Below are 26,043 nucleotides of genomic sequence, written 5' to 3'. Positions count from 1 at the left end.
CGAGGGGAACCTTTACCTTTAGCATTAATCTCATAGTCTGATCTGTCTTGCAAACCTGGCAAAATCTAAAAATAGCAGTTTCTCCAGCTGAGTCTTGCACTTGAAAGGATGTGTGTGTGCATGCACTTTTGAGCATCATCAGTAGTTTTGTGAAATAAAGACCTCCTTGTATTTTGTGACCTGGCTTCAGAGGCTCCAACCTTCCTTCTGCCTTGTTCTTGGCCCAATTAATGTCAGCTTCCCCAGTTTGCCTTCTAATATTTGTGTGTTTTATGGACAGCCACCCAATCAGCACTGTTTGGTGAGAACCTTCACAATACCATTAAAATTCTGAAAGTGGGATTGAGCAATTTCAGATTTTAGAGAAGTTCAGCTACATCATTCTAAAGAGAATCTTTCTTCTTTTTATGTTTCCCTCAGTAAATCCAAGTAGTCCTGTCATTCCTACTGCACCAGCTTCTAAGAAGACATGTGCTGACTGTACAAGAATAGGAAGGTAAATCCACAAATGAATTCATCTAAAAAAACAAAGGATTACTTTCACAAATGAAGGCAAATGTATGTGTCCCAGAATAATGTTGCAGAATCCAATCTGGGTCAGTCACTGGGACCAGAGGTTTTGTATTCTATTCTGAACTTTCACACTCGTGCTGGAGCCCATCTTCAAGGAACGTCTCTCTAGCAGAGTGTGTGGTGTTCTGTGTGTGGTATTTATAGTGCCTGTTGTAAGTGGCTTTTTAGATGTTGATTGGGTTGTGTTGATGGCTGGCTTTTAGGTCATTAGCTGTCATTTGTTCGTGCTGCCCAGCCCTCTCCTTCTAAGTACTTGATAGACTGGTGGTAAATCAGCACTCCTGTTGACTGACGAGGGACCTGTTTCCCAGGCTTCCATCACTTCCCTGGCTGTTTTTGTGCGTGCTCGTCCAACAATCTTAGTAGCTGCAAAATTGAACCTGTGTCCTTGTTCATTGCAGTGTGAGGCTATCAATGAGTTTGAAGGCTTATTTTATCACAATGGATTGTAAAGTTGATCTTCATCTGTAAATAAATCAAGTAAATAAATCAAGTACAAGTAGTTCACGCTTAGCGACCACAGTTAGGGCAGGCAACTTAATTGTTAAACAAAGCAGTTGCTAACCAAAAGAGAGACCGCACCTATGATCTTACTTCAGCTTTAATTTGCTTTACAGACCTGCATAAATGCAAGAACTAGTCGCAAAGTTAGCTTTTCTTCACTTTCCTAACTGCAGCTGGCTAAACAAGCCTGTTGCTAAACAAGAAACAATGGGTAGTCCTTGACTTACAACATTTGTTTAGTGACCATTCAAAGTTACAACGTCACTGATACAAGTGATGACCATTTTTCACATTTACATCACATCCAAATTTTGATCACGTCACCACGGGAATGCTGCATCATTCATAAATATGAAAAACGATCATCGGTCACTCTTATCAGCACCATTATAACTTTAAACAGTCACTAAATGAATGGCTGGAAGTCAAGGACTACCTGTATGGCTTATCTGAATGGGTCTTCCTATTAATTTTTTTGTTACTGTGGAAAACCATTACATTTAGGGAACGTGGCTTCACTTATTTTACTCTCCAAAATTCTCGTTTTCACATGCAAGGTGGTTGTAGTTTTTTTTTTTTTAAAAAAAAGAAAGGAACATGATTTGGGTGCCTGGCAACTGGCTCACAATAATGATGTCACAGCATCCCGCCAACACATTTGCAACCTCCCCTGCCAGCTTCCAATAAGCAAAGACAATGGGGAAGCCTGCGGGAAGTCACATATGACGATCGTGTGTCTGCGGGCTGTTGCAACTGCATAGGATTCTTCTAAGGATGTTAAGTTGTGGATGGCCACAATTACCATCACAAGTTAGCAGAGTCATGTGACATCACTCTTTACAATCACATTGCTTAGTGACAGAGTCGCCGGCCCCAATTTCCATGATTAAGTGAGGACTACCTGTGTACACTTCTCTGACACATCTCTTCTGAAAGATTTGCACAGCTCTGGTGATTGGCACAGGATGTGTTCATAACAGTTCAGTTATGTTTCCTACAACCACCCATACCGCACACCTAAAATTAATGGTTTCTGTTATTTTCAGCATGAAATGCAATTTATTAAATGCAGTTCAGGATAGATTTCTGATTAAGATCAAATTTAAGTTCACAAATCCCACATACCAAAATCTTCGTTTAACAGCAACCTGTTCCAGTGTGAGGATAACATCCTGGTGAATGACATGCTTACAAGTGGATATAAAGTATCAGCGTCCTGTAGAATTAAGCCAACAGGTAAAAATCATCTACGCTTGCTAAATATTTTCATCAGTTCTTCTTCTGTGTTCCAAAGAAACAGAAGGGAGGGAACTAATAATTTTTATATGCTTAGCTGGCCCTAATACCTACAATACAGTGGTGAGATCTAAAGTGTGTTACTACTGGTTCTGTGGGCGTGGCTTGGTGGGGGTGGTGGTAATGTGACTGGGTAGGCGTGGCCAATTTTTTTTTAAACTTTTAAAACCATTTTTTCTACAACCTCTTTGGCAAAGAGGTTGAAAAAAAATGCTTTCAAAAGGCTCTGATGATCCCAGCTGAGTTGCCTGATCGGCAGAGGCTTTTTTTCTTTTAAAAGCCTCTGCCAATCAGGCAACTCAGCTTGGATCGTCAGAGGCATTTAAAAGAAAAAAAGCCTCTGCCAACCAGGCAACTCAGCTTGGATCGTCAGAGGCTTTTAAAAGCATTTTTTTTAGGCCAAAGAGGTTGTAGAAAAAATGCTTTTAAATTTTTTTTTTTTAAAAGCCTCTGATGATTGCGCAGTTCAGCTGGGCATGGGGGGGGCAGGGATTTTTGCTACCGGTTCTCCGAACCACCCGCCTCCATCGTTACCGGATCAGGTGATCCGGTCCAAACCGGGAGCATTTCACCCCTGCTACAATATAAATTGGCAATGAAGTCCTTTCAGATTATTTTGAACTAAGCTTTTAACAACAATCTTAGCAATATGCTAATCCAGTTATGGTTAACCTTTTTAGTGCCGAGTGCCCAAAGCACGTGTGCATGCCCCGATCCCCAAAATGCAATGTGAGCGTCCCACGCTCATGCGCCCCCGCACGCACACCTGTCCCCCACACCCCATTTTGACTTCCAAGATCTCCGCAGTTTCCCCACCCCCCAGCGTGTCCTATCTTTCTCCTCCATTTCTGCTCCCTGTGCCATCCCTGATCTCCGCAGTTTCCCCCTCCCCCAGCGTGTCCTACCTTTCTCCTCCATTTCTGCCACCCGTGCCTTCCCCGATCTCCACAGGTTCCCCCCAGGGGGGAAACTGCGGAGATCATGGAAGGCTTTGCTCCACATGCATGCTCAGCAGAGAACTCGAAGAGCAGCTGGCTGGCGGGAGGCGTGCACGCATGCACTGTGAGCTGGGCTGGGGCAACGGCTGGCATATCTGCAGCGAGGGCTCTGCGTGCCACCTGTCGTACACCTGCCATAGGTCCGCCATCACAGTGCTAACCTAAAGGTCTATCTCACTGTTTCTCAATCTCACCAACTTGAAAATGTGTGGACTTCAACTCCAGAATTCTCCACCCAGCATGCTCCACCCAGCGTGACAGTAAAATGTAGGAATCCCGTTCCATTCATGTAGGAGCAGTAGTGGGTTTCAAATTTGGTCACTACCGTTTTGCTCGTGGGCGCGCAAATTCACAGAGACATCTGGGTTGGTGGGTGGAGCTTCCCGCCACCGCCGCTATTGGTTCGCCCAATCCGGGGTGAACCGGTAGAAACCCATCACTGTGTAGGAGACACTGTTTAAGGAGCTCCCAGGTTGAAAGGATTAGCCAGTGATATCACCATTGCTTGGGGGACACCCTTAGCAGCTCCTAACATATTCTTGAAAGGAGCTGGAGCAAATGACAGGAGCTCACCCAAACACGTAGCAGCTCTCCAGTTTTGAACATTGAATTGCTAACCTCCAATGCAGCGTTCTAACCATGTGAGCTAACACACACTCCAATGTAAGCATTATCACAGACTATATATTTGCCCTTGATAAGCCAAGGTAATAAGCCAAGTGCCTTTTCCTTCTTTTTTCTGTATTAAAGGCAAATGTGGGCATGGTGGGAAATATGATGTGGCTCAACATACCCCTCCCACTGGTGGCATCAACAAAGAGACGTCTAATCGGGACTTTTCGCCACACTATCGCCTGCATAAGAAAGCAGCGGAATTAGCCATCGAAGCAACCAAGAGCTTTTTTGTCGGAGATGGTAAGGCTGTGTCCTCGGTTTATTTATTTTTATTTAGTTATTTATCACATTTGTAAATCACCCTATCCCAGGTGGAATGACGTGCTAGAAAATTTCTCCCAACCCTGTTCTGCCCAGCATAAAAAGGCTAGGCATACTCCTTAGGATAACCTGGTTATTCCTCAACCTGGTGCCATTTACAAGTGTCGGACTCAATCGACTGACAGTTTTAGTACAGGTAGTCCTTGACTTACAACAGTTCATTTAGTGACCATTCAAAGTTACAATGGCACTGAAAAAAGTAATCTACCCACTTCTGGCCATTGCAGCATCTCCATGGTCATGTGATCAAAACTCAGATGCTTGACAACTGACTCATATTTATGACGGGTTCCAGTGTCCCGGGGTCATGTGATCTCTTTGAGACAAGCAAAGTCAACGGGGAAGCCAGATTCACTTAGCAACCATCTGACTCACCTGCAGTGATTCACTTGACAACTGTGGCAAGAAAAGTTGTAAAATGGGAGAAAACTCACTTAACAAATGCCTCACTTAACAACTGAAATTTTGGGCTCAATTGTGGTGGTAAGTCAAGGACTACCTGTAACATCTGTCTCATGCATCTGCGAGGCTTAAAAAGGTGGGCATTTATGCAGTTGTGGCTTTTGCTTTGCAAATCAAGCAATGTAAACTGTTGCCACTCACAGCAATTTGAAACAAGATATATTATAGTACAGACATAACTCCGTCCTACTGTTGGACATCCACTGATCTGAAATGGTATCGTCTCTCTTGCTTGAGTAGGGGGTTGGATTACAGCAAGGGTCCCCAACGGCCTACCTCTGGGCCTTGAGCCATTCAGAATCGGGCGGCAGAAGTGGCTGGCGACCACACGTACATATCCCCACGCATGCTCGCCTGCCACTCTTCCCCTGCCCCCACCCCCCATCCAGAGGTGAAATCTGAACCGCTTTGCTACTGGTTTGCTGGCCACGCATGCACGCTGTGAGCCAAGTGCACGCTGCTCTCGCACATGCAGATCAAAATTGTGCTGCGTATGTGCAAACGTGCTGTTCTAGTTACCTTCCCATGTCTCCTTTTGGTGTGTACTGCATATGCAGCAAGGGGGGAGATCAGCTGTGCCATGCAGTTTAGCTTAGCTAAAAAGCAGGAAATCCTGCTTTCTAGCAAAGCTAAACCGTGCGGCACAGCTGATCGTTGGATCATAGTTTTTTTTAACTACCGATTCACCCGAACTGGTAGCTTTTTTTTACTACTGATTCGTCCAAACTGGTAGTTTTTATCCCTACCGGTTTGTCTGAACCGGAGTGAACCGGTAGCATTTCATCCCTGACCCCAGCCAGTCAGCAAAGCCAAAAAAGTTGGGGAACTCTGGACTAGAAGACTTCCAAGGTCCCTTCCAACTCTGTTATTCTGTTCCATTCTTTTATTTGTTCAGGTTTCGGCCTCTTAAGTAAAGTGGGAGACGATACTTTTAAGAAGATTTTCAACCTGGATGGTTATTCCCTCACCTTTGTGGTGGACACGACCGGCAGCATGTCAGACGACATCAATCAAGTCAAAATCAAATGCATCGAACTCCTCCGAACGTATTCTGGCTCTCCGGATAAACCTTTTAATTACATTCTTGTGCCCTTTAATGACCCCGGTAAGGAGGCGTAGAAGACTGTGATTTCTTCTGATTTATTATCTCTTCTAGGCTGGAATTGCCCTTTTGCTCAGTTTTTCCCCCCAGAGAATCCAAGCAATGTTATGGCCAACTAGAAGGGATTATGTGATTTAACAATAAGGAATGCAGCTTCCTCTTTTCTTTTTCTTTTTAAATAAGAACAGGAGCAATTACATCTCTGCTGGGCTGACCAGTATTAAAGTGACAGATTATCCTTCAGTGGAAAGTGAATCAAGATCTCACAAAACTCTCCTGGTATCTCATTATTTGTTGCCACTTAGTGCAGAGGAAGGAGGGAAATGAGAGGAATAATCATCAGGAGGATTAAAAACTTGAATTCTTCCCTTAAATGGGGAAGTTAATAGTTGGTCTTTTTGAGAATGTTTGCATTTGCAACTGAAAGAGAAAGAGCACAGCAGATCTTCAATTATTAAGGTCATATGGTTTTATAAATCAAAGTAAAAATGAATCATTTATTGGTTTTTAAAATATAAAATAGTAGTTTTCCACTACTACTTTTATTTTTCTTTGTATTTTATATTTTGAAAAATCAATAAAATCATAGATAGATAGATAGATAGATAGATAGATAGATAGATAGATAGATAGATAGATATAGAGATTAGAGACAGAGATAGAGATAGAGATAGAGATAGAGATTAGAGATAGAGATTAGAGATTAGAGATAGATTAGAGATAGAGATAGAGATTAGAGATTAGAGATAGATTAGAGATAGAGATTAGAGATTAGAGATAGAGATAGAGATAGAGATAGAGATAGAGATAGAGATAGAGATAGAGATAGAGATAGAGATAGAGATAGAGATAGAGAGCCCTGGTGGCGCAGCAGACTAAGGCACTCTTATTAACATCAGCTGCCTGCAATTACTGCAAATTCAAATCTCACCAGGCTCAAGGTTGACTCAGCCTTCCATCCTTTCTAAGGTAGGTAAAATGAGGACCCAGATTGTGGGGGCAATAAACTGACTTTGTATAAATATATACAAAAGTATGAAGGCTATTGCTTAACGCATTGTAAGCCGCCCTGAGTCTCCGGAGAAGGGCGGCATATAAATCAAATTAAAAGAGAGAGAGAGAGAGAGAGAGAGAGAGAGAGAGAGAGAGAGAGAGAGAGAGATACTGTATATATAAATAGTAAAAATGAATGAAACTAACTTCAAGCTACAGGTAGTCCTTGATTTACATTCAGTTAGTGACCATTTGAAGTTACAATGGCACTGAAAAACAGTGACTTAAGAGCGATTTTCGCACTTTTACAACCATTGCCGCATTCCCATGGTCATGTGATCAAAATTTGGATGCTTAGCAACTGCCATGTATTTATGACGTTTGCAGTGTCCCGGGGCCATGTGATCACCTTTTGCGACCTTCCGACAAGCAAAGTCAATGGGGAAGCCAGATTCACTCAACAACTGCAGTGATTCACTAAACAACTGCGGTGATTTACTTCACGACTGTGGCAAGAAAGGTCGTAAAATGGGGGTAAAACTCACTTATCAACTATCTTGCTTAGAAATGAAAATCTGGGATAAAATTGTGGTCATAAATCAAGGACTACCTGTATTTTGGAATACTGGGTCTAGTTCGCAATCTGAAAATGATGTGATACCAAGATGGTGGAAGGACTGGAAACCTCATTTTCTGAGGAACAGCTAAAGGAGCTGAATTTTCCTCCTGATCCGTGCTCCTGTAATTGCATCCTGTTCTGACAGTCATTTTGAAATGTCCTTTAATCACTTAGCTTCTTTCTGAGGGTATGCTGTAAACACTAGTTCCTATTTGGTAGAAATGCCCTTTTGTAATGTTGCTATTGCTGTGTAGAAAATCCACCTGAACACAAAAAAGTCTTCAAACTGAGACTGCAGAGCCATCTGTCTACAATGCTTAAGCTGCTCCAAGCAAGGGGGGTCAGACTGGTTGACCTCTGAGATCCCCGCCAACCCTATGATTCGATGGATTCAGTGATACTTGCCCTCCCTGTGCAGAAAGCAGTTATAGACCCAGAAGTCAAAGGAGGAAACTTCTAAATCAGGGGTGTCAAACTCAAGGCCCCCCCCCGGGCCGGATTCCGGATTTATGGAGTGCTTAGATCTGGCCCAGAGGGCCGCCCTGGAAAGCACAAAGGACTGGCCTATGCTGCCAGTGAAAACGGAGCTCTTCCGTTTTTGCTGGCAGAGGGTTGCAGGAAGTGATCGCAGCCAAAAATGGAGCTCAGGCCGTTTTCACTGGCAGAGCGCACGGGCTGCCACAGGCCTCCCCAACGTGAGTGATGTCGAGTTAGCCACGCCCACCCTGGCCACGCCCATCCTAGCCCCCTGAGGTCAAACACAACCCTGATGCGGCAGTCAATGAAATCGAGTTTGATACCCCTGTTCTAATCAAACTTTTGATGAGGCTTCTCTTAAATGAATTATACATCTGAACCAGTGGTGAAATCCATTTTTTTTTACTATCGGTTCTGTGGGCGTGGCTTGGTGGGCATGGTGTGGCTTGGTGGGTGTGGCTTGGTGGGCGTGGCAGGGGAAGGATACTGCAAAATCCCCATTCCCTCCCCACTCCTGGGGAAAAGATATTGCAAAATCTCCATTCCCACCCCACTCTGGAGCCAGCCAGAGGTGGTATTTGCCGCTTCTCCAAACTGCTCAAAATTTCCGCTACCGGTTCTCCAGAACCTGCTGGATTTCACCCCTGATCTGAACTGATATTGTGGTAAACTCTCAGCAGTTAGACTGGCTACTGCTGAATAAACTAAACAATCTGAATTGGGACATGTGGAAATCAGGTGCTAGTCTTATTATTTCAGAAACAGGTAATGGTGTTCATCCTTAATTACTTAAAAGGAAGGTATTGGGAAAAATCTCCTCAGAGCCTCAGGAAAGGCAAAAAACAGAATTAACATAATAAAAAAAAACAACAAGAGATGCCGTCTGAAACTGTGGCCCCTGGCTGGCCTTCTTCATACTGTCACGGTTTAGTTCCCACCTAGATCTATCTTTGCAGATGTTGGACCCGTCATTAAGACCCAAAGTGTGGACGAATTGGAATCCGCAATCTCTCGCCTGACTGCTACAGGGGGTGGCGACTGCCCAGAAATGTCCATGTCTGGCTTGAAACTGGCCTTGCAACAGAGCATGCCAAGGTGAGAAGCGTCCGGGTTGAGGGGCCTATTCTCTTTCTGCCCATATCTCTCAATAATGTACAGATAGTCCTCGAATCACAGGTAATCCTGTATAATATACCAGGGGTCTCCAACCTTGGCAACTTTAAGCCTGGCGGACTTCAACTACGAGAATCCCCATTTCCTCCCGATCAGCTGGGACTTAGGAGGCAGAGAATAGATGGGGACGGGGCCAGTCAAAATTTTTACTACCGGTTCTCCGAACTACTCAAAATTTCCGCTACCGGTTCTCCAGAACTGGCCAGAAACCCACCTCTGGAGCAGAACATATCCCAGATGCTGATTGCATCATCAATGACATCACCAGTGAAGTGTCCTCCATCATGTCAAGATCAAATGTGTTAAAGATAATTTTATGCTGCCTCAGCTCTGGGCCGGGAATGAGAGAAAAGCAATGGCTTGAGGACATGGGATTTAAAAACAGGTATTGAAGCATGACCACACTGCAGTTATAGAGGGACCTGAGGATAAGCCTATAGCCCAGTGGTGAAATCTGAACCGGTTTACTACCGGTTCGTTAGCCGGTCATGCGCCAAACATGCACTGCACATGCGCATGTACAGTGCGCACCAAATGCAAGCTGCGTGTACGCACACGCAATGCGCATAAAAATCAGGCCTGGGAAAGTAAGTAGAACAGCGTGCAGGGGGATGATCAGCTGTGGTGCACGTGGGAACCTTTTTAAAAACCTTTTAAAAGCATTTTTTACTACCGGCTTGGGCGAATAGGTAGTAAAAGATGCTTTAAAAAAGTTTAAAAAAAAAGGGGGGTACGACGATCGTGCGGGACAGCTGTGATCGTCAGAGCCTTTTTTTTTTTTTTTTACTTTTTTAAAGCATTTTTTTACTACTGATTCACCCGAGCCGGTAGTAAAAAAATGCTTTTAAAAGGTAAAGAAAAAAGGCTCCGACGATCACAGCTGTGCTGTGCGATCATCGGAACCTTTTTTTTTACCTTTTAAAAGCATTTTTTTACTATTGGTTCTGGCCAATAGGTAGTAAAAAAATGCTTAAAAAGTTTTTTTAAAAACGTTGCAATGATCGTGGGTCACTCAGCTGATCATTGGAGCTTTTTTTTTTTACATTTTTTACTACCGGTTCGACAAACCAGTAGGGTTTTTTACTACCAGTTCGGGCGAACCAGCCCGAACCAGTAGCATTTCACCCCTGCCACAGCCTAATACATTTTACATGTTTTGAAATTGCCCTAAGATACTGTCTAGGCCAGGGGTCTCCAACCTTGGCAACTTTAAGCCTGGAGGACTTCAACTCCTCCAGGCTTAAAGATGGCAGGTGTTGTGGGACACCTGCCATCTGGAACGAGCTCCCCCCAGAGCTCCCCCCCCCCCGGAGATACGGAGGATTACAGACCTGCACGCTTTCCGCCGTGCCCTCAAAACATTCCTATTCAAGCAGGCCGGCCTGGCCTAACCTCTTTTTTAAACTGTTTTTAAATTTTTTAAATTTTAAATTTGTCTTATAAATTTGGGGTGTTTTACATTTTTTTTTTTTATTTTATTTTATTTTTTTTTTTAATTTGATTTATATGCCGCCCTTCTCCGAAGACTCAGGGCGGCTTACAATGTGCTCAGCAATAGCCTTCATCCTTTTGTATATTTATACAAAGTCAGCTTATTGCCCCCACAAACTGGGTCCTCATTTCACCTACCTTAGAAAGGATGGAAGGCTGAGTCAACCTTGAGCCTTGGCGAGATTCGAACCCTGCAGTAATTGCAGGCAGCTGGTCTTAAACAGCTTAATAACAGGGTGCCATAAACCCTTGTACTACAAAACATTTTGTTTTCTAGGCCAAATTATTTAATTGTATTTTAATGGTTTTTTAACATTTGTATTATATGTATTTTATCTTTTGGCTGTTCACCGCCCTGAGTCCTTTGAGAGTAGGGCGGTATACAAATTTAATAAATAATAATAATAATAATAATAATAATAATAATAATAATAATAATAATAATAATAATAATAATAATAATAATAATAAATAACTCCCAGAATTCCCCAGCCAGCTTTGCTGGGAGTTGAAGTGCACCAGGCTTAAAGTTGCCAAAGTTGGATACCCCTGTAATATACAGTGTATATTCCACCCTGCTAAGGATTTACTGATCTGGTCTGGCAGAGGCAGAATCTGCACCAATTCGGTGTGAGGGAATTCCCCACTGATTCGTAGGAAGGGGGAGTTGCCTGGAGAAAGGCCCTCCACTTTCAGTAAGATTCTCTAGAAGGAAAAAAATGGAGAAATTACTATTAAAAATCTTCCACATTGCTCCTGTGCATACTTATGAATTAAATGAGGGACATAATTATAGGTAGTCCTCAATTTACAACAGTGCATTTAGTGACCATTCAAAGTTACAACGGCACCGAAAAAAGTGATTTAGGACTATTTTTCACAGTTACGAACTTTTGCAGACTCCTCACAGTCACATGATCAAAACTCAGATGCTTGGCAATTGGTTCATACTTACGACTGTTGCTGTGCTCCAAGGTCATGTGATCCCCTTTTGCGACCTTCTGACGAGCAAAGTCAACGGGGAAGCCAGATTCACTTAACAACCGGGTTACTAACTTATCGACTGCAGGGATTCACTTAACAACTGAGGCAAGAAATGTCACAAAATGGGGTAAAATTCACTTAACAAAGGTCTCGCTTAACAACAGAAATTTTGGGCTCAATTGTGGTCGTAAGTAGAGGACCACTGGTAACATCCGTCTCATGCATCTGCAAGGTTTCAAAAGTGGGCATTTACGCAGTTATGGCTTTTGCTTTACTGATTGTTCGGAGGGACAACGGCAACCCAAAAAAGTTACCAAGGATCATTTTTCACAGTTACAACCTTTTGCACCATCCCCACAATTACCTATATTAAAATCAGATGCTCGGCAACTGTCTCATATTTATGACAGTTGCAGTATCCTGGGGTCATGCGATTCGCTTTTGCAACCTTCTGACAAGCAAACTCTATGGGGAAGCCAGGTTTACATAACACCCATGAAGGGCTCTATAGCAGAGGTCGTATTCAGCAGGTTCTGACCAGTTCTGGAGAACCGGTAGCGGATGTTTTGAGTAGTTCGGAGAACCGGCAAACATCACCTCTGACTGGCCCCGCCCCCATCTATTCTCTGCCTCCCAAGTCCCAGCTGATCGGGAGGAAATGGGGATTTTGCAGTAACCTTCCCCTGGAGTGGGGAGGGAATGGAGATTTTACAGTATCCTTCCCCTGCCACACCTGTCGAAGCGTAAATCAGCCTCGTTTTCCTCCTGGGATAATTGCACTTAATTAGAGATGGATGGATCTTGTTTTCCATGCTGTATACTTTAAAGAAAGAAAAACCGAAATATATATATTCTAATAAGGATTTTATTATAAAAATAGAAAAACTGGCTAACTACATCTTTACCGGCAGCTTATCACACAGACGAACAAAGGAAGTATAAATCAGGAAGTTAGAAAAGAAAAGAATTTAGACAGTAGCTCAAAGTTTCACAAGACTAGTCTTATCTCTGTTGCTATAGATACGTGATAAAGTTCTCTGGCAGGCTACCATAACACTCAGAATGGACACTTGGCTAACAAACACATAACGCAGTGACAACGCCCACCAAGCCACGCCCACCAAGCCACTCTACGCCCACCAAGCCACGCCCACCAAGCCATGCCCACGCCCACCAAGTCACACGCACAGAACCGGTAGTAAACAAATTTGAATCCCACCACAGCTCTATAGTTAAGAACCACACCTTGACGTCTACCTGGGAACTAACTGGCATCCAGTACAGTTCACGCAGCAGCACAATAATCGCATGCGTTTACTTTTCTGCACCAGCTGCAGCTTCCAAGTTGTTTGGAAAGGCAGGTAATAAGAGTGCATTGCAGTAACCCAGGCTCTGCAACTCTAGGGTGTGAATAATCATCGGGAGGGCCCAGGCAATTTACAATGCGGTCTCTCAAGAGCTTCTCGGTCTATGAACCAACTGTCACCACCCTTAAACAACTCTTTCCTGAAATCATTTGTCTCATTGTTTCCTCTTCTGCCGCTTTATAAATGGAATGTCTTCGCAGATTTAATGAGAGAAGGAAATTGTTTCTCACAGGAGGTTAACGGAGTGGAACAGGCCTTAACATTCTATCTTGCGGTTTAGCATTTGAACGCTTAATCTTTCTGACTCGAGGAAGGAGCAAGGCAGTCTTTATGGCCTGAAACCATCAGTGACCTTCTCCCCGTTCAAATTTGTCAGATCCCACACACATACAAAAAAAACCCCTTCTGAATGGTCAGCTTTCCCTCACTCTGAAGTCTATAATGGGCTGATGAAGTACTTTTCTTTTGTCTAGCCAACATTTCCCATCCTAGCCTCAAGGGTCCAACGTTAGATAGATGGGGCTCAGGAAAAAGGACTTAAACAAAGACTGGGAGACTTGTATGGTCTTTGTGTTGAAAGAAGAAAAGGCTAAATTGAGAATGTATAGAATCTGAGTATTTATTTATTTATTTAATTTATTTATAATTAAATTTATATACCGCCCTACTCCCGAAGGACTCAGGGTGGTGAACAGCCAAAAGGTAAAATACACATAGTACAAACGTTAAAAACCATTTAAAAATACATTAAATACTTTGGCCCAACAAATTTAAAACACCCCAATTTATAAAACAAATTTAAAAGCAAATAAAAGGGAGGTTAGGCCAGACCAGCCTGCTGGAATAAGAATGTTTTGAGGGCACGGCGGAAAGTGCGCAAATCCGGGATCCTCCGAATCTCCGTGGGGAGCTCGTTCCAGATGGCAGGTGACCCCACAGAGAAGGTTCTCCCCCTGGGGGCCGCCAGTCGACATTGTTTGACCAACGGCACCCTGAGAAGACCCTCTCTATGGGAGCATACTGGTCGGTGAGAGGCTACTGGTGGCAGAAGGCGGTCTCGTAGGTACCCCGGTCCTAAGCCATGGAGTGCTCTAAAGGTGGTAACCAAAACCTTGAGGCGCACCCGGAAGACCACTGGGAGCCATGCCCATGCCCACCAAGTCACACCCACAGAACCGGTAGTAAACAAATTTGAATCCCACCACAGCTCTATAGTTAAGAACCACATCTTGATGTCTACCTGGGAACTAACTGGCATCCAGTACAGTTCACGCAGCAGCACAATAATCGCATGCGTTTACTTTTCTGCACCAGCTGCAGCTTCCAAGTTGTTTTGAAAGGAGAGGAGTCACATGGGAGTGCCATGTTGCTCCCGTAACCACCCGCGCGGCCGCATTCTGGACCAGCTGGAGCCTCCGGGTGCTCCTCAAGGGGAACCCCATGTAGAGAGTATTACAGTAGTCCAGGCGGGAAGTGACGAGGGCATGAGTGACCGTACGTAACGAGTCCCGATCCAGAAAGGGACGCAACTGGCAGATTAGGCGAAGCTGATAAACAGTCCTCCCGGCCACAGCCGTCAAATGCTCTTCTAAAAACAGCCGTGAGTCCAGGAGGACACCCAAGTTGTGAACCCTCTCCATGGGGGCCAACGACTCGCCCCCAATAGTCAATGATGGCACCAACTGACTATATCGGGACGTCGGAAACCACAGCCACTCGGTCTTGGATGGGTATTAAAAGGGTCGAAGAAGAAGGGGAAAGAATATTGCTTGATATAAAGATGGGTGGAAATCATAATTCTATATTGTCTTCCTTCCTTCCTTCCTTCCTTCCTTCCTTCCTTCCTTCCTTTCTTTCATTCTTTCTTTCTTTCTTTCTTTACTTACTTACTTACTTATTGATTGATTGATTTCCGATATGGTATTCTTTTGTTGTTGTTGTTCTTTTAATTTTCTATGTTTACGTTTAAACAGATGGAACTTTAAGGCAGGAGTCTATTTCCCTTTTTTAATTTCTAAAGTATCAAGTATACAGTATAATCCAGGAATGAGCCGTGGTGGCACGTGCAGTGGTTGAAATACAATACTGCAGCCTACTTCTGCCAACTACCAGCTGCCAGCAGTTCGATTCTGACCGGCTCAAAGTTGACTGAGCTTGGTGAAATGAGGACCCAGATTGTTTGGGGGCAATATGCTGACACTGTAAACCGCTTAGAGAGGGCTGTAAAAGCACTGTGAAGCGGTATATAAGTCTAAGTGCTATTGCTATTGCTATTGCTAATGTAGGCACAAGCATCTGCAGGGGGTGTCAGAGGAAGCAAGGGATAAATCTTATTTTTATTTATTGGTTTACTCTGTTTATGCAGCCAACAATCTCACATATGTGACTCTGGGTGGCTCACAGAGATAAAAGAAATCACAAATCAAGAGAATCCATATTATTAAATAGCCAAAAATAACAATAAAAACATTAAAAACAAGTTTAAACTATTAAAAGCCATAAAATAGGGAAGAAGACCAACCAGTAGCTTACAAATAATACAACCACCTCACAGATTCCATACAGGTAGTCCTCGACTTACAACCAGTGGTGGGTTCCAAATTTTTTACTACCGGTTCTGTAGGTGTGGCTTAGTGGGTGTGACATGGCGTGGCTTGGCTTGGTGGGCGTGACAGGGGAAAGATACTGTAAAATCTCCATTCCCTTCCCACTCCAGGGAAAGGATACTGCAAAATCCCCATTTCCTCCTGATCAGCTGGGACTTGGAAGGCAGAGAATAGATGGGGGTGAGGCCAGTCAGAATTTTTACTACCGGTTCTCCGAACTACTCAAAATTTCCACTACCAGTTCTCCTGAACTGGTCAGGACCTGCTGAAACCCACCTCTGCTTACAACCATCCATTTAGTGGCAGTTCAAAGTTACAACAACACCGGAAAGAGTGACTTATGACTAGTTTCACACTTACGACCATTGCAGCATCCCCATGGTCACATGATTAAAATTCATCCGCTTGCCAACTAGCATGTATGTATGAGCACTGTCCTGGAGTCACGTGATCACCATTTGTAACCTTCCCAGCCAGCCTCCAACAAACAGTCAATGGGGAAGCCGGATTCGCTTAACGACCATGTGATTTGCTTAACAACTATGACAAAAAAGGCCATAAAAATGGAGCAAAACTCACTTAACTGCTTTGGGTTCAATTACTTCCACAGGATGCGTGTGCCATGATGTCACAATACAAAGTCTGTGACCGGCATCATTAAGCCAGCATCAGAGTGAATGGATAATAGTGTAGAAGATAACGAATCAAAACATCTCTATGTCCATATTATCCTTTTTCATCTTTGCAGTTAAACTCCCAGAGCCTTCGAATCTCAAAAGTTGCCAGATTCTGAGATATTGCCTATAGTCTTTTGAGCATCAAACTTAATTGAGCCTTATTACAGTTGTAAGTTGTGCAGGTCATGAAGCAAAGATGCAGTCACTGAGTGAACGCCACAGTTGTTAACCAAAACCATTGTCTGCAATAGGCGGTGTTGGAAGAAATATCCTTCTGGGTTCAGCTCCAAGTGGGGAAAAAGACCCTGGAAACATGGAGACTGCTTGGAAAGATGGTTTAATGGTGGACAGGATCACATGGTTCGAGTTCCTGAACAGAAAAGGGGCGAGATGCAGCGAGTCCCCGGGTTTTATACCCTCTCTGGCTTTGAACTTCCTGGGGCCACGAAAGAGTTTCCTGATCAGACTCCCAGGGGGGTGGGGGCTTAGCTAGCCTTGCTGGCTGATGTAATCTTCCCAGGTGCCATGTGGTGGGTTCTGTTGCTAGATGGGTTCTATTGTGTTGCAGATGATGGTCCATAGACAAAGATTGAGTTTCTGCCTCTAGCCCATTGACAAAGGGTGGGGGCAGGAAGATGGGAGCTGCTTCGTCTTTAAAACATGCTTCTCCATTTCTCATCCAGGGAAACATAATATTCTGCCTTTTTAATATTTCCTAAAATATTTCATTCTTCTAGGAAAGGGGTGGGTGCTAACTTCCTACAGCGGGATTGGCCAAAAACCAAGTAAATGCCGATTTCCCCCAAAAAAAGTATAAATTGTGTTATGTGACAGTGGGGTACTACAAACAACCATAAATGTGAGCCAGTTGCCAAGCACCCAAAATACGATCATGTGAGGGCCTGACCCTCAGAACGTCAAATCTGGGTCCTAAGTACTTTTTGACGGTCTGTCATAACTTCCAATGGTCGCTAAACGGTTGTAAGTCAAGGACTGACTATAGTTCACCTATCTAAGGCCTCTCCAGGGCTTCCGGATGAATTCTTTCAATGCCTTTCCTAGATATCCTTTGTTTATAAAAGCATTTCAGCCAAAGCATATTCATCTCCCTTTTTCCATCAGTTTCACCCATTGTTCCTCAACCTGGATGCTCTTCGGCTAGAAGGATTTCAATTTCCAAAATACCTAGCAGTCACTGGTTTAGAAAATTCTGAAAGTTAAAAACCCACAGTTCTGTTGGAAGAAATGTCCATCTGGGTTCAGTTCCAAGTGGGGAGAAAGACACTGGAAACATGGAAACATCAGACACTGGTGGCTGATTGGAAGATGGTTTTTAATAGTGGACAGGACCACGTGGTTTGAGGTCCTGGGCAAAAAGCACATGGTTGAGAGAGAGCGAAAGAGATTTAAACTCTCCGTTATGCTTTGAATTTGAGCTTGTATTCTGATTGGTTGTCAGACTCCCATGGGGCCATGCAGAGGTAATTCTGTAGGTTGTGTCTTGAGTCCCAAGCTTGGTTGAGCCTTGCTGGGTAATGATGTAATGAAGGGGTTTTGGGCAATTCTTATTATGGCTCTGCTTGAAGGAGGTAGATCTTTGTTATGTAGAATAGACTGGCCCAGGCCTTAATGGCCCATTGACAAAGGTGTGGGGGGGCTGAGCTTCTGCCTCCCTTTTAGGGAAAATATTCTGCTCTTTTAATATTTCCTAAAATATCTTATTTTCCTAGGAGAGGGGTGGGTGGTAACTTCCTACAGTTCTATAGGGGAACAACTGTGAGAAAGGTACCTTCTTGACAATCCTACACTCACATTACTTTTCCCCCTAGCACAAACTTTCTAAAATTCTTTGTGTCCCTCCAGATCCAAGATCTTTGTCTTCACTGATGCGGGAGCAAAAGATGAGCATCTGAAGGGAGAAGTGGAAATTCTGATTGATTCTACTAAATCTATAGTGAATCCTATCCTCACAGGCTATTGTGCCAGCAGGAAACGCAGAAGTAAGTCAATCTCCATAAAGAAAATATTCTGATGTTCTCTCAGGCAGAAAGAATAGAAAATTACCTGGTATTAAGTCTTGTAAATAATCCCATAAATGTTACAAGCCCGCATCCTTTTTTTTTTTAACTAGCTTCCTCAGTGAAAAGTACCGTATTTTTCGGAGTATAAGACGCACCTTAGTTTTTGGGGAGGAAAATAAGAAAAAAGCTGATTGGCAGGTGGATCGGCTTCCCGGAATACCCCCAATCAGCTGTCCCCACAGGTGAATTTTAGCAACAGGTTCCTTGGTTGTGAGCTCTGCGCCTTGCTTTTTTTTTGCTTTTTTTTCTGCCTCTGAAACTTCTGAAACTCCGTTTCAGAAAAAAACTTTTTTTCCTGCCTCTGAAAGCCTCCAAAACAGCTTTAGAAAAAAAGCCACTGAAGCTCTGTTTGGGGGCTTTTTTTCTGAAGCTTCGTTTCTGGTGCTTTTTTCAGCCTCTGAAACCTCTGTTTGAGAAGCTGGGCGAGGCTACATTCGGAGTATAAGACGCACCCAGATTTTCACCCTCTTTTGCGGGGGGGGGGGGGGAAAGGTGTGTCTTTTACTCCAAAAAATACAGTATGTTAGATAGGCAAAGAGGAGGAGGGGAAGGAAGGAAGGAAGGAAGGAAGGAAGGAAGGAAGGAAGGAAGGAAGGAAGGGGGAGAGGTAATATTTTTCTAAACACATAAGCTGTTTGAGGAGGAAAAACATTGCAGGAACAATTTCCCTTCCTGTGCCATTCAAATATGGCCAAGTAGACCAACAGAGAAGAAACAAAACGATCCCATCACCTACACCAGCAGACAATGTGTTCCATTCAAGGGCTGCTCTGACATAAGGGCAACAGGGCTGCGGTTTGGGGCAGCAGAGCCCAAGAGGCAGGGCAAGAGGTTTCCAAGAGGGAAGAATTGTGTCTATCGCAAGGCCTGCTCTCGAACTCTTGCCATCTCACCTCCTGGCCTCGGAGGAGATGCGTTAGCATCACTTCTTGTGTGCCAGCCCAATCAGCTTCTGCCTGTGAAATCTGTCAAGGAGGCTCATCTTGATTTTTTGCTTCGGGCAAGGATATCTTGAGCCGGCCCTGTTGGTGTCTAGTTCCTATTTGCTTCAGAGATGTCTTAAAAGCACAGCTTATATGAAGCCGTGTCCGTGTTTCCCTCCGAGCGGTTGCATCGTCTGAGGGAATCACATGGCAGAGCTTTCGACATTCTTGAAATAACAGACAAAGGAACGGAGTTTCTGCACTGCCTCAACTTGAAAATCAGGCACGGCAGCCAAGTTTTCTGGGCTTGATTTAAACATGACACCGAGCTGGCTTATGTTGCTGAGCAGTTTCCAAGCAGGCAGTCAGTTTTGGATTTACTTTTGGATTTAACTGAAAGCAAATGTAGCTGCTGGATTGTATAACACTCTTGCAGGGATGATGATGAAATCTCCAGCAGTTTGCGGCTAAGGGAAATAGCTTCTGAAGAAGGGTGTGCAGGGGGTGTGAGAGTGATTGTTTTGGGGGCCAGTGGCATTCCAACATCACGGATCAGATGCCGGCTTTAAAAAGTTGTTTTCTCTGCCTCCAGGAGAGCCAAAAAACAAACAAACAAACAAGGTTTCTTAAAAAGGAGCCTGCTTTTCATCCACGGGTTAGTAAATATTTACAGTAAAAAGGTTGAGAAACTTTTGCTAAAAAATAAAATAAATATATAAATATATAAAAGCCCCTTAAGCCAAAACCCCCCAAAAAGCACCCACAATATTGATTGCTTCCTAGTATGATTTGATTGCTTATGTGTACCCTATGACTATCATTAAGTGTTTGTACCTTATGATTCTTGACAAATGTATCTTTTCTTTTTATGTACACTGAGAGCATATGCACCAAAGACAAATTCCTTGTGTGTCCAATCACACTTGGCCAATAAAGAATTCTGTCTGTCTGTCTGTCTGTCTGTCTGTCTGTCTGTCTGTCTGTCTACCTACCTACCTACCTACCTACCTACCTATCTATCCAATTGTACTTCTGAAGCTACTTTCAATTACTTTGTAATTTAATAAAAAAGTAGGATGAGGGGTGATATGATAGCAGTCTTCCAGTATTTGAGGGGTTGCCACAAAGAAGAGGGGGTCAATTTATCTCCTGTGGGAAGAAAAATCCAATCCAATTCCAAACCGGGAGAAATGCGCTGGAAGTAAAAAGTAGGCTAACTGCAAGGAAAGAAGGTTTATTTGAGTTTCAGAAACTTCAGTGACAGCTGCAAATGTTTCTGGGGTGGCTGACAAAATGACTGAGTGAGTGGATGGACCTTTATAGGGTTCTGGGGGTTTCTGTTTGAGATTCTCCAGGGGGTTGTGCAATGTAATGAGCCTAGTGTCTTTTGCTATTCTAATCATAGTGGGTTAATCCTATTATGTCCTAAAGGCCCAGTCCTGTCCTTAGAACCTGGGTGGGGGGGATGTAAATTCTTAATCCCATCAGATGTAGCTGAAGGCATTTTTCTAAACACATAAGCTGTTTGTTTATGAATAGATTGACCCAGTCTTTCTTAAGGAGGTACAAAATATCCATCTCTAAAGACTTGAGGCTTCTGCTTGAGGCTATTAAGAAAGACTGAGGCTGCTTTCTGCCTTTGTTAAGATTTCTCTTTTGGGGAAATATAATATTCTGCCTCTTTTTAATATTAAGAATAAAGAATATTTTAATCAGGGGGGGGCTTCCTACACTCCAAAGCACCGAAGGCAGAACAGGAAGTAATGGATGGAAACTAATCAAGGAGAGATGCAGCCTAGGCCAGTGGTGGGTTGCTCCCGGTTCGCACCGGTTCGCAAGAACTGGTAGTAAAAATTTGTAGTAGTTTGGAGAACCGGTAATAACATTGGCTGACCACGCCCCCGAACTGGTCCCCGGCCCGGTTGCCGCTCGCTTACCCCACCCACCTCATCAGAGGCTTTTTTTTTTACTTTTAAAAGCATTTTTTCTACAACCTCTTTGGCCAAAAAAAATGCTTCTGGCGGTGATGTCATTGTGGAGTGGGTGAGGAAGCGGAGACTTACTTACCTGACAGGGGAAATACCTTGATTACGAAAAAATGCTTTTAAAAGTAAAAAAAAAAAAAGCCTCTGATGATCGTGCGGCTCAGCTCGAATCGTCAGAGGCTTTTAAAAGCATTTTTCAGCTGAAGAGGTTGTAGAAAAAATGCTTTTAAAAGTAAAAAAAAAAAAGTTGGCCACGCCCACCCAGTCACATTACCCCCACCACCAAGCCACGCCCACAAAATAAGCCACACCCACAGAACCGGTAGTAAAAAAAATTAGAACCCACCCCTAGCCTAGACCTATAGAGAAATTTCCTGACAGTTAGAACAATTAATCAGTGGAACGGCTTTAAAACCGGAGATTTTCAATAAGAGATTGGACAACCATTTGTCTCCTGCTTGCGAAGGGGGTTGGACTAGAAGACCTCTGAGGTGCCTTCCAACTCCTGTCCTTCTATTAATTCTCCTCCACAGGTGCTCCTGAGGTTAGGCCTAAAACATTTGCGAACAGCTATGAAGAACTGGCAGTTTATTCTGGCGGATTCTATGTGCTCACTACAAAACATCAGCTTTCACAGGTCCTGGGCATAATGGAGAAGTCCTTGAATGCTGCTCCTGTTAAATTGATTGATGGCCAAATGTATACTTCACAATTCTCCATCCCTGTAGATGAAACGCTCAAAGAATTGACCATCTCTGTCAAAGCATCAACTTCCTTCAGCATGACTGTGTTCCAACCTTCAGGTAAGGGGCAGTGTCACACGCGGCATTTCCTCAGGAGCTACCGATAGCATCTTCTAGAGCAGCGGTTACCAACTGGTGGTCCATGGACCGCTGGTGGTCCGCAAGAAAATTTTGGTGGTCCACAGGAAAATCATTTGCATTTTTTTATATTGCACTAAATCAGGGGTCCTCAAACTATGGCCCCTGGACCGGATATATGCAATGAATGCTTGTGTTACTTCAGAGAGTCTCCCCCTTTAGGGATTTTTTGTGCGGGTTGGAGGGAGCAGAAATTCTGACTTGGGGTCTGGTTCAGCCTCCTGATGCAGGGCTTTGGGCGAAGGCTGGAGGGAAGGAAAGCACCGTTGGTGGCGAAGAGCCAAAGGGCCTTGTTCCAGGCCTGGAACCGGTTGACCATCTTAGCCCGCTGAGCCTCCAGGCGCCAGTACCTGGCCTTGCACTCCTGTAGATCTTCCCTCTGCTTGGAAAGCCTATGCTCCTAGTCCTGAGTGAGGTGCTTCTGCTGAACCTCCTTCTCGGCCAGATCCCATTTGAACTCAGCCAGCTGTTTTGCCAACTCTTTCTCGTGGTGGCCGCTTAGCTCCAACAACTGCTTCCTGTTGGGGCCCTAAGGAGCCCGGATGGGGAGGCGAGGAGGGGGCTGGCAGGGGAGGGGCGAGTAGAGGTAAGGTTCCCCTCAACGTGAGTGACATCAAGTTGGCGACGCCCACCCAGTCACATGACCACCTAGCCACGCCCACCCAGCCGGTCATTAGGCAGATCATATTAGTGGTCCGTGGGATTTAAAATTATGAATTTAGTGGTCCCTGAGGTCTGAAAGGTTGGGGAACCCTGTTCTAGAGCACTGTTTCTCAACTTTGGCGATGTGAAGGGGTTTGGACTTAACCCCTAGAAACCTCCAGCCGGCATGAGTTGAAGGCCACACATCTTCAAGTTGCTAAGGTTGAGAAATATTCTTCTAGACAGAACACGGTGGCTCACATGGTTGGAACGCTGGGTTGGAAGCAGCGGTGAAATGCACTTACCTTTGCTACCGGTTCAGAAATGTGAGCGTACACACCTCTTCTGCACATGCGCAGAGGGTCAAAAACGGCCCTACCGGTTCGTGTGAGCCGGATAGATCTGGCCGGATTTCACCGCTGGTTGGAAGTTAGCAAGCTCGTGTTCGAGACCCGAGTGCTGCTGGGTGTTGGGGTGAGCTCCCGTCACTCGCTCCAGCTCTTTGCGGGAACATGAAAGGAGGCTCTATGGCCATTCCCCAAGCAACAAGGGTGGCACCGGCTGATCAAACAAAACGAAATGAAATTCAATGTAGAGAAAAAGTAAAGTCTTACACTTAGGCCAGAAAAACCAAAAATACACATATAGATTGAGAGAAACCAGGCCTAATAGCAGTAACAGCAGGAGGGATCTTGGAGTCTTACTGGACAACCAGTTAAATATGAGCCAGCAGTGTGTGAAGGCAGCCAAAAAAGCCAATGCAATCATAAATTACATTAATAGAGGGATTCAATCAAAATTACATGAGGTACTAATACCAGTCTATAAACCCTTAGAAACACATCTAAAGTACTGCATCCAGTTTTGGTCACCACGATATTAAAAAGATGTTGAGACTCTAGAAAGAGTACAGAGAAGAGCAACCAAGATGATTAGGGGACTGGAGGCTAAAACATATTTATTTTTATTTTATTTTAAATTTATATACCGCCCTTCTCCCTGAGGACTCAGGGCGGTGTACAGCCAGAATTAAAAAACATAAAATACAAATATTAAAAAACAATTAAAATATATATAAATTTGGCCCAAAATTAAAAATACAAACCAATTAAAACATTTAAAATTTCTTCTTAAGCCAGCCCGGCTTGCTGGAAAAAGTGGGTTTTAAGGGCACGGCGGAAGGCACTAAGGTCTTGGATTCTCCTTATCTCTGGGGGCAACTGATTCCAGAGGGTAGGTGCCCCCACAGAGAAGGCCCTCCCCCTGGGGGTCACCAGCCTACATTGATTGGCTGATGGCACCCTGAGGAGGCCCTCTCTGTGGGAGCGCACGGGACGATGGGAGGTCGTCGGTAGCAGCAGGCGGTCTCGAAGATAGCTAAGCCCTATGCCATGGAGCGCTTATGAAGAACCAGTGCAAGAACTGGGCATGGCTAGTCTATTGAAGAGAAGGACCAGGGGTATTCTAATATTTGAGGGCCTGTCACAGAGAAGAGGAGGTTCAACCTATTTTCCAAAGCACCTGAAGGCCAAACAAGGAATAATGGATGGAAATAATCAAGGAGAGATTCAAGTTCAACTAGAAATAAGGAGAAATTTTCTGACGGTGAGAACAATCAATCAATGGAACAGTTACCTTCATAAGTAGAGAGACTGAAGAGACTGAACAGCCATCTGTTAAAAATGGTATAGTATAAGTATAATTTTATTTCTATACCGCCCTTCTCCCAAAGGACTCAGGGCGGTGTACAGCCTGTTTAAAAACACAAGACAGACATCAATTAAAAATTTAAAATTATTAAATAAATTCGGCTCAATTTAAAACCCCAGAAATTTAAAATACCCCAATTTAAAATTATTATGTTGATAGCCCGGCCTGGCGGAACAACAGGTTCTTCAGTGCACAGTGAAATACCCAGAGGTCGGAGATCTTACGTATTTCCGGGAGCAGTTCATTCCACAGGGCTGGGGCTCCCACAGAGAAGGCCCTCCCCCTGGGTGTCGCCAGCCGACATAACTTGGCCGATGGCACCCTGAGGAGACCCTCTCTGTGGGAACGTATACTGCTTGAGCCGGAGGTTGGACTAGATGACCTACAAGGTGCCTTCCAACTCTGTTACTCTACTCTACTCTACTCTACTCTACTCTACTCTACTCTACTCTACTCTACTCTACCCTACCCTACCCTACCCTACTCTACCCTACTCTACTCTACTCCGTTCAACCTGGAAGTGCCTTGAACAGTGCCTCCAACACGAACAGGACGAAACTCTTCTAGAGGCATCCAATCATCAGGAAATGAGGGACAGGCTTTGTATCACTTCACTGAAAGCTGGATAATGCTTTGAAAACCTTATAAATCCGCTGCCCCCAACTATTCCGGCTTTGCGGGCTGGTGGGAAGTGGGGAGAGGAGATGGTTCTCCTGCATGAGTGGCGGGAGCACACGCTTGTGCAAATGAGCCTTCACACGTGTGAACTCGCCCGCTGCTTATTCAAGTGGAGCTGCACACACGCACTCGCCCAGCATTTCCACACCCCAGTTCTGAATTGGGCCGTGGAACAGGGGTTGGGGACCCCTGTTATAAATCACTAGCAATTAGAATTAGGCATACAGGACAGAATAACGGGATTGGCTGCAGACGGTTAATGGGAGGGGGGAACTTTCTTCAAATTCTCACTTTGTTTACATCTGCTCTTGGGTCTGTTTATGTGTCACCTCGTGGCAGGTTCTCAATTGGGATCCCTGAGCATGTTGATCAACACGGAGAAGCAGAAGGTCGTGAAGATATCACCTATCCCCGAGCCAGGATCCTGGACCGTGAATTTGGCTCCCATAAACTCTTATATGATACTGGTTGAAGGCAAAAGTTTGCTTGACTTTCATTACCAAATTCTGCAGAAGGAGGATGACTATGTGCTTCCGGTCCAAGGACGACCAGTGCAAGGTACCTTTTCGCTTGTAAAAATACAGGGAGTCCTCGATTTACAACGGTTCGTTTAGTGACCGTTCGCAGTTACAACGGCACTGAAAAAAAGTGACTTATGACCCTTTTTCACTCTTACGACCACTGCGGCATCTCCATGGCCACATGACCGAAATTCAGATGATTGGCAACTGACTCGTATTTATGACGATCCCAGTGTCCCGGGGTCATGTGATCCCCTTTTGTGACTTTCTAAGAAGCAAAGTCTCAACGGGGAAGCCAGATTCA

At 44.3% G+C, this 26,043-nt stretch overlaps 1 protein-coding gene across 1 annotated transcript in view; it reads left to right on the top strand.

The window, feature by feature from the left end:
- LOC139309343 (von Willebrand factor A domain-containing protein 7-like) overlaps nucleotides 1–26,043 on the top strand; it is a 56,661-nt gene that overhangs the window by 13,773 nt on the left and 16,845 nt on the right. The window contains exons 4-11 of the mRNA XM_070933402.1: nucleotides 421–496; nucleotides 2,222–2,313; nucleotides 4,122–4,286; nucleotides 5,725–5,934; nucleotides 8,977–9,115; nucleotides 18,182–18,318; nucleotides 21,841–22,110; nucleotides 25,558–25,776. Coding sequence (XP_070789503.1) covers nucleotides 421–496; nucleotides 2,222–2,313; nucleotides 4,122–4,286; nucleotides 5,725–5,934; nucleotides 8,977–9,115; nucleotides 18,182–18,318; nucleotides 21,841–22,110; nucleotides 25,558–25,776 — 1,308 coding nt within the window. The remainder of the gene's footprint in view (nucleotides 1–420; nucleotides 497–2,221; nucleotides 2,314–4,121; nucleotides 4,287–5,724; nucleotides 5,935–8,976; nucleotides 9,116–18,181; nucleotides 18,319–21,840; nucleotides 22,111–25,557; nucleotides 25,777–26,043) is intronic.

This window comes from Pituophis catenifer, unplaced genomic scaffold (assembly GCF_029215685.1).
Source record: "Pituophis catenifer annectens isolate HBS135680 unplaced genomic scaffold, rPitCat1.0.hap2 SCAF_2, whole genome shotgun sequence".
NCBI lineage: Eukaryota > Metazoa > Chordata > Lepidosauria > Squamata > Colubridae > Pituophis > Pituophis catenifer.
The sequence above is the reverse complement of the archived record's forward strand: the minus strand, read 5'-3'. Positions and strand labels throughout refer to the sequence as shown.